General features: G+C 41.7%; 1 protein-coding gene across 1 annotated transcript in view; it reads left to right on the top strand.

Annotated features, from left to right (window-relative positions):
• Nucleotides 1-8,504, top strand: part of SORCS3 (sortilin related VPS10 domain containing receptor 3) — a 652,615-nt gene extending 644,111 nt beyond the window's left edge. Inside the window, exons 26-27 of the mRNA XM_042460847.1 lie at nt 4,996-5,156; nt 5,832-8,504. Coding sequence (XP_042316781.1) covers nt 4,996-5,156; nt 5,832-5,896 — 226 coding nt within the window. The 3' untranslated portion in view covers nt 5,897-8,504. The remainder of the gene's footprint in view (nt 1-4,995; nt 5,157-5,831) is intronic.
• The last annotated feature ends 987 nt before the right edge of the window (nt 8,505-9,491 follow it).

Raw genomic sequence — 9,491 nt, 5'->3', positions numbered from 1 at the left:
CCCATTGTGACCTCAGGCTGATGCTCCTTGCCTGAAGGATTGAGACTTGTCCACTGTGACCTTAGGCTGATGCTCCTTGCCTGAAAGATTGAAATGGGCCTATTATGACCTCAGGCTGATTGATGCTCCTTGCCTGAAGGATTGAGACTGGCCCATTGTGACCTCAGGCTGATGCTCCTTACCTGAAGGATTGAAATGGGCCTATTGTGATGCCAGGCTGATGCACCTTGCCTGAAAGATTGAGACAGGCCCATTGTGACATCAGTCTATTGCTCCTTGCCTGAAGGATTGAAATGGGCCTATTGTGACCTCAGGCTGATGCTCCTTCTCTGAATGAATGAGAGTGGCCAATTTTGACATAAGTCTGATGCTCTTTCCCTGAAGGACTGAAATGGGCCTGTTGTGAGCTGGGACTGATGCTCCTTGCCTAAAGGATTGAGACTCTCCCATTGTCATCTCAGGCTGATGCTCATTCCCTGAAGGAATGAAATGGGCCTGTTGTTACCTCAGTCTGATGCTCCTTGCCCGAAGGATTGAGACTGGCCCATTGTGACCTTAGGCTGATGCTCCTTGCCTGAAGGATTGAAACTGGTCCACTGTGACCTCAGGCTGATGCTCCTTGCCTGAAGGATAGAGACTGGCCCATTGTGACCTCAGGCTGATGCTCCTTGCCTGAAGGATTGAGACTGGCCCATTGTGACCTCAGGCTGATGCTCCTTACCTGAAGGATTGAAATGGGCCTATTGTGATGCCAGGCTGATGCACCTTGCCTGAAAGATTGAGACAGGCCCATTGTGACATCAGTCTATTGCTCCTTGCCTGAAGGATTGAAATGGGCCTATTGTGACCTCAGGCTGATGCTCCTTCTCTGAATGAATGAGAGTGGCCAATTTTGACATAAGTCTGATGCTCTTTCCCTGAAGGACTGAAATGGGCCTGTTGTGACCTGGGACTGATGCTCCTTGCCTAAAGGATTGAGACTCTCCCATTGTCATCTCAGGCTGATGCTCATTCCCTGAAGGAATGAAATGGGCCTGTTGTTACCTCAGTCTGATGCTCCTTGCCCGAAGGATTGAGACTGGCCCATTGTGACCTTAGGCTGATGCTCCTTGCCTGAAGGATTGAAACTGGTCCACTGTGACCTCAGGCTGATGCTCCTTGCCTGAAGGATAGAGACTGGCCCATTGTGACCTCAGGATGATGCTCCTTGCCTGAAGGATAGAAAGTGGCCCATTGTGACCTCAGGATGATGCTCCTTGCCTGAAGGATTGAAATGGGCCTGTTGTGACCTCAGACTGATGCTACTTGCCTGAAAGATTGAGACTGGCCTATTGTGAACTCAGGCTGATGCTCTTTCCTGGAAGGATTGAGACTGGTCCATTGTGACCTCAGGCTGATGCACCTTCCCTGAATGAATGAGACTGGCCCATTGTGACCTCAGACTGATGCTCCTTGCCTGAAGGATTGAAATGGGCCATTCACAGAGACCACGCAGAAGAAACATAGCTATACCTAACTTTTAAGAAATACATGACTAGAGTGTAGGCATGCTAAGATTGTGACCTCTAATAGTAAGACATTAGGAAAACAGAGTGCTCAGAGGTAGAAAAATGTGTTTGCCTTCCTTTGCCACTGCTGCCCAACGCTGGAAAAAGTGTAAATGCTCATGTGGCATACAAAAATTATTCTGGCCCTTAAGCTGCTAGGAATGACAATTCATATTTGAAATCAGTTGCCATTTTTCAAAACAAGGTGTGAATTTCCAACCATTTCCAGTTTGTTTTCCTTCATTTCTTTTGACAATTTTGGCAATCCATATAGCCTCTGTAACCATTACAATGGGATGTTCCTGAGACATGAACTTAAACTGCAAGGTTAGAATAAGATATTGAAGTGGATGGAAAAATGAGATACAGGATTTAACAGAAGACAATGAAATAAGAAGTCTATGGTGCGGTACGGAGCACCAAAAAGAAGTGCCTCCCCGGCACCTCTCCTTGCTCTGCAGTAGTGCCATAGGAAACAAATTGCATGGTGCTGCTGTGCAGCAAAAAAGGAGTGCCCGGAAGTGACTCCTTTTTGCAGTGCCACTGCAACACCACAAAGCACCAGAGAAGGTGTGGTGATGTCGCAGCTGCGGCACGCCATTTGGATGCAGCGCAACTGTGACATCATCATTGCGCGTGCCATCTGTATGGCGCTGTGCATCTGCATTGCGCCCATGATGTGCTAGGGTTGTGGGACGTGTGCACATATCCCGCCCTTCAGCAACCCTAGCACATCATGGGTGCACCGCAAAGGGCCCGTCTGTACTGGGCCTATATTCACTTGCAGTTCATTTTTAATAGTTATATTTTGTGGCTTCTTGGCTATATCTGGTAAAGCTCCTGTCTTTCTTCAAAGCTTATGAAATTTATAAAAATATGAAGCTGATTGAAGGTTCCTAGTCTGCCTACTAGTAAATCACATTCTCTTTACCCTTCCACCATTAAAACAGAGGAAAGGCACCTTAGAAATCATGTATTCTGTATTATCTCCACACTTAGCCTAAGACAGGTATTGTATATGGTAGGCTGGAAGCAGGAACCATTTGATGTTAATGGAACTGTTTTATGTCATCAATATCTGTGCTCATGTATTAAGAACTAAAGAGGTTAAGAAGACAGAGGCAACTGACAGAATCTCCTTTTGATGTTGCTTTCTTCTCTGCCATGCACAGAGAATGGCTCAATGAGGTTTTTCCCCCATTCATATAGCTTCCTATAAATGGTATGAGGTCCTTGCATAGGAATGGAAGGGGAAAATATATGTGAGTGTGCTTATATAGTCTAGTGGTAGGAGGAATCCACATACACCAGAAGTTCCTCTAATAAGCACTGGACATACATCTTTTCCATGCATTGTGTTGAAAAAGTGTTCATTCATGTATCTCTGAAGGGTGCACAGACCAAAGTCTAAACTAAGCTAGGATCCTAGGTGCTTATTCTGAAATAGTTTTACTTTTATCTGGCTTTTTTAGTACAGCAAAGAAAGAAGCTACCTGTGAACTCTATCTAAGTTCAAAAAAGTCCAGCAGTCAAAATAGAAGCTGAGAGCAGAAGCAGGAGATAACTCAGACAAGCATTCCAAGCAGTGATGACACATTATGTGAGCTATTACTGTCCTAATATAGATTTAGAAAATCAGACAAGCATATGCCAAAGCTAAATGAGTTTGGCTATCAGTGTTCAAGAGCACTAAAAAGATGTTAAAAGGCTTAAAAGATAAAGCAGGAGAAAGATCAAAGGCATCATCTTCCGGCCCGCGAGGGAGTTGACCAGACAGGCCCAGCTCCATCAGGGCTAGCCTGGAAGAAGAGACTCCTCCCTCCATAACTGTCATTTTCCAGCCTGTGAAGGAGTTGACCAGGCAGGCCCAGCTCCATCAGGGCTAGCCTGAAGAAGAAGAGCCCACCCTCCAGTCCATGTGCCTTGATCCAGACCTCAGAGGGAGAGAAGAGTGCTGGACCTGATCCCCTTCCCCCCTCACCATTCTCTTCTCCTTTTGTGTCGTGTCTTTTTAGATTGTAAGCCTGAGGGCAAGGAACCGTCCATTATCCCCTCTGTTGTAAGCCACCTGGATTCCCAGTGATTGGATGGCATATAAATAAATCCTATTATTATCATTATCAGAAAAGTGGTCCCTATGTATGTGGTAAACTCCTGTGGCAATGAGAGGGTCTCTCCTGTCACAGCACTTGCTGGATTTCCTTGGTTGGTCTGTAGATCATTTGGAGGTTGCATTTCCTCATCCAGATCTTTTCTTGTAGGTGGATGTGCTAAGACAGGCCTACAACTACCTGTTGCTGCACAACCAGCTGATGGAAAATTGCTGGATGTATCCTTGCTTATCTTCCCACCCCCCAGAAATACAGATATAGCTATGATGGGTGTGTATGTACTGTTGAAAATTTAGGTGGGGAAAACATAGCTACAGTAGAGTCTCGGTTATCTGACATAATCGGGCGGGCCAATAGTCGGATAACTGAAAATGTCGGATAATCCGGAAGGTTAGCCAACCATGAAAAGCGAAGCCAAGAGGGAGAGGCCTCGGCATGGGTCCAGGCCTCTCCTTCCTGGGCCTTTTCTGCCCTCGAATGGGCTCCTCAGAGTCTGTGCGAGGGGAGGAAAGTGAAGCTGGCAGGGAGAGGCCTCAGCATGAGCCCAGGCCTCTCGTTCCTGGACCTTTCCTGCCCTCGAACGGGCTCCTCAGAGTCTGTTCGAGGGGAGGAAAGTGAAGCTGGCAGGGAGAGGCCTCCGCATGGGCCCAGGCCTCTCCTTCCTGCACCTTTTCTTGCCCTGAATGGACTCTGAGGAGCCCGTTCGGGGTGAGAAAAGGCAATCCTGTCACAGCTGCCATGTTTGGGAGTGTGTCTAGGAGGCGTGTCTGGTGGGGAGAGGCATCGGATAATCCGGAATGTTGGATAAGCGAATGTCAGATTACCGAGACTCTACTGTACAGAGATGTACCAATCATTTCTTGTTCCTTGTAGGAATGTCTCTGTAGAGAAATCTCCTGATGTAGGATTTCAGCTCCCATCTCTTCCACTTCACTTATTTATTTCAAGGGATTATTGCAAATAACTTAAAATGTGTTGGATTTTTATCAACAGCAGTTTCAAGAGGAGGGTTGACAGTTCTTTTAAGTACCATTTCTGAGGAACCATAAGCACAAAAGCTTAAGCCTGCAGCCTGATGGATCTAACTGTGATGTATATGTTCTCTTTGTGTGGTAAACAGATTCCATTGCATATGTATTCAGTAGAAATGACATTTTATTTTTTAATTTTTTTTTAAAAAACCTGTTGATTATACTTCTCTCATGTTTTGTTCCTCTTGTGATTTAATATACATAAATGATAAATCATCACTGTTAACGAGGCAACTGCCACTGTGAAGTCAGAGGGGCCAACATCTAATGAAATATTTGTTTCTTTGTTTCTGCTTCTTGATGCAGGAAAATCCCATGGATTAATATATATGCGCAGGTCCAGCATGACAAGGAACAAGAAATGATTGGTTCCGTCAACCAAAGTGAAAATGCCCCCAAAATCTCTCTGAGTGAATTCACAGATCCTGAAGAACTCATAGACAAAGAGCTAGACCCACGAGTTATAGGTACATAGCATGAATGCTGTTCACTTAAGGAACAAGTGTAAAGAATAATCTCCAAATTTCTGGTTACCAACACAGTGAAATGGCCTGTTGAAACACACTTCAAGAGTTCTAACCTCCTGCACAAGTGTGTACTTTAAACAGGATTTTTAGTAGTACTAGTAGTAGCTAGTGCCTCCAACTTCATTTCCCAAATCCCAGGGTATCTCTTCAACTACAATCTGTGTTGTCCATCTGCATTCCCACTACTACTAAATGCCTGTTTTCATGCTTTGTTTTCTGAACAAGGACAGTATCAGTTCTGGTTTATACTGAATACTTAAATATCTTTTAAAAGCTTCAACAGTAGTAAAACTAGTGCACAACACAAGCTTTTCAGAGGTAGTGAATGGAGAAATGTCATTATCTATAAAAGCAGTGAAGAGCCTGAGATCTTGTGGCCCTGCAGATATTACTATTACTCCAATTATCCCTAACTCTAGGTCATGCTGCTAGTAGTTAATGGGAACTGGAGTCCAACCATATCCTCAGAGTCACAGGTTTGCCAGTCCCACACTGGAAGAAAGGAGGAAATATACACTATAAAATGTTCAGTGGTTGATATATGAACAATATCCAGAATGACATCCAACTCACAACAGGCAATTCCACTGACTATATCTTTCTGCTTTTCTTTAGGAAGTATCTCAACAATCTCCAACAGTGAAAGCACAAAGGAAATACCCAACTGCACTAGTGTTTGATGCCAGGAATCAACTTTGACATTGACATTTCTGAGTTTTTATTTTTAATTATAATTATTATTATTATTATTATTATTATTACTACAAAGGGAAAATTCTATGTCGTTATTATAATTGTTATTATTATTATTACTATTGGGTGCAGGGTATGGGATTTTTTAAAGCTTTGGTTTCTCTTTTGTTTTCTTCCCTGGGGCCACATTCATAAATTCAGCATTTGGAAGACTGTAACATAGAAATATACAAGGTTTAATGAAAATCAGAAATAACCCTGAACTTAAATTTTTGGGTACATTTTCTATTTATCTAATTTTTTGGCCAACTTTGCCAGTGGCAGTCTCAGAACCAGGCTTGTTCCTGTACAGTGCAGAGTTCTCCCCTCACTTAGCAGCCTGTTGTATTCAGTCCACTGAGTATATATCTATTATCTTGTATATCTTTAAACATGGGGAAATGAGCCTTTCAAAGTTAACTGTCTGGGTTCTCATGTGGGTGGGCAGGATGCACAAAATGGCCACTAACAAGCCTGACCAAGTTTATGAATGAGGCCCTCACTGGTGCATGTTAATACTGAGGATACTGATGGCATACTGTAGATAATGAACATGTAAATATCTTTTTATTTCTTGAGAAATAATTTAATGTTTAGTAAAAGATAAATTTAAAATGAACAAGCCACACACATGCACACCCCTTTCACACCTACATAAGCAAACCAGTTCACTGAGAACATGCAGTGAGCAGCTGTATCACATTTGGGGTCTAAATATGTATCAGTTGCCTGCCATATTTAATCCTTGTTTTTATATATATATTTCATCAACATTGTCAAGAGTAATTTCATAAAGAAGGAAATCTGTCCCAGTGATTTTAACATGCTGGATGATGAAACACTACAACATTAGAAATACAGTTAAGATATTTGATCTTCCTTGGAGACAATATGGAAAAAGGCCTTGAGTCAGATCTTTAATGAATATAAGTATGAGGTCTCAGACATATGACATTGAATTCATGAGATATTTGCTCAAATCAGAGAGCCATATAAGAAAATATGGTTTTTCAACAAAATAAGAAAATCTAAAATTAGGGGTATCTATGGCCCGATACAGAGCGTCCTAAAAGGATGCTGTGCTGGTGTCTCCTTTTCCACCGGCAGGAAGCTGCAGCTTGTTGACTGTGACAATAAATTACAATGTTCCTATTCTACCATGTTTAATCCTTAAACCTATGAATTCTCCAAATTTTATTCTACCTAGTCATAGTTGCCTTTAGCACTTTTAGGATATCTTATAGCAACTTTACAGCAAATGAAGAAGAGGAGGAGGAAGAGATGAGTGGGCCTACTGATACCTTTGTGTGATTGTCTCTAGTCTTTTTGTTTCTGAGCAGCTCTCCAGTGAAGATTATGTGAGATCAGAAATATCAGAAGCTACAAACCAGCATGGTGTTATTATTCCCACAGTAGTAAGGAAATCTGATTGGTCATGAGAAATAATGGGGTAAAGTAACTAGGAAACACAGATGAAGGATTTCTGCTTTGCTGTGAAATACATGCCATTTTATTCATGGTGAAGCAGTTTTTGATACTCTTAATGGTACTGAGCAATCTCATGTTTTATTACTAGATTCTCTGAAATCATGTTTGTGCAATGGATATGCCCATATGTAGATCTGAGTTCATGATGAGGTCTCCCACTGAATTTTCATATAGTACCAGGAGAATATTAAGCATACTTAAGATAAAAAAGCAACACCCTATTGTCATCCCCTCCAGATGTCTCCAATAGCATAAGCAGAATAGCTCAGACATTAGTAGGAAAAAAAAAACCCACCTAAGGAACATTCAGCTCATTCCAAAATTCCTGCTTTGCTTCAAGTCACTCCCACTCTACGTCATAGCAAATTGCCAACACATCTAGTTGTACCATCGATATATTTTTGAAGGAATAACAATGATATGGTTTCCATTATGTTAAAACCACATGTAGAAGGGGAAAAAAAGAAATGAAATGAATGTGAAGTCATGAGGTCTCAACAGAATAAGATACTGAAGATATAAATATCAAGAGTTTTCCTTGCTGGCAGAAATCCTATGTCTTAACAGATCAAATCAATAGCTGGGTTTCTTGAACCTGAGATGTAATGATAGGAAAAGATGTCTAAATATTAAAACTAAACCTTGGGAAAATACCTTTTTAAACTACAACTTCCAGAATCCACTAGTTATGCTTGCTGGAGGAGCTGACATCCAAAAATTAATTTTTCAAAGCTCTCTCCTGTACAGTACTAACCCATTTCATCAGCCTCTCATTTCTAACTTTATTAGGCTGGGCGCTTTCAGAGCCAAGACTGGTGCTTCACCCTTGAGATCATCAGCTTTATGATTTTGTATGTAAATTACATAAATTATACATTTTGCCCTTGCTGCTGTCCCATGTTTTAAAACATTTAGAGCTAAAACTGCCAGAATGAAAACTGGAGAAGGATCCTGTATGTTTAGTGGTTATATAGAAGAGAATAGTTCAGCTGGTGTTGCTTGATAGTTATGGCCTGAACAGACAGGCTGCTTCGGGTCACTTTGGAGATATGCTGTTTAAATGATGCATGCGTCCTAAGAGGCCAGAAGCCGTGCCAAAGCCATGCTGCAGTCCTAAGTTTTGGTGCAGCTTTTGGCCTCTTAAGATGCGTGTGTCATTTAAACAGCATACCTCCAAAGTGACCCGAAGCAGCTTTATTTTGGCCTGTCTGTTCAGGCCCATGGTTACATTACAAGGAACACCTGCTGATAAAGAGCCCTCACCAGTTTTCAATTTGGAAACCCTAGTTAGAGAAGAAGAAGAAGAAGAAGCAACCAAATGTTAGACCAAAACACAAACAATAAACAAACAAACCAAATACAAAGCAATTGGCCACCTCAGTTTTTTTTAAAAAAACAAAACACTACACACAACACTTTGAATCTTTGCAAATTCACATTTCAATCAAATTAAAATATAGCAGCAGCCTTTGTACAGAAATAAAATGGAATTTGTTTCTCATGTTCTAAGGCTGAACACTGTTACTTGGAAATAAGTACCAGTTTGTTCTACAAAGGGATAATACATTTTAAAGTAATAAAGCAGTTTCCTATGATCATGATACCTGGTCAAGTGATCTGCCTGCAGTAGTTTTTTTTAAAAAAAATGATGGGGGGGGGGGAGAAGATAGTACAGTGACCAACATTAGTCAGGACTGGGCCTGCTCTGCCCATGGTGTCCATGTGCTGACTCTAAGTCTCTGTGTTGTTGCTTCCATCATCTGCTAATCTCTGGGTGGTCTTCTGGGATGGGCTTGCCTTAGGGGCCCTGAATATTGGCTCTGAGGTCCAACCCTAGCTGCCCCAGTGCCTGCATTGAGTACAGCTGCTTGAGACTGACAGAAATGGAATCCAAATATATTACTTCTGAAAACTGGCAAAATGACATGTTTTACTTTTATTCATTTTAAGGTTTAAATAAGACAGGCAACTGTGTTACTTATTTTAAATGAAGTACGACAAATGCATGAATCATATATATACATAAAAGTACATATATACTGTTCTTGGTTTTAT

This window comes from Sceloporus undulatus, chromosome 3, assembly GCF_019175285.1.
Source record: "Sceloporus undulatus isolate JIND9_A2432 ecotype Alabama chromosome 3, SceUnd_v1.1, whole genome shotgun sequence".
In the NCBI taxonomy this organism is placed as follows: domain Eukaryota; kingdom Metazoa; phylum Chordata; class Lepidosauria; order Squamata; family Phrynosomatidae; genus Sceloporus; species Sceloporus undulatus.
This window is presented reverse-complemented; position numbering and strand designations above follow the sequence as displayed.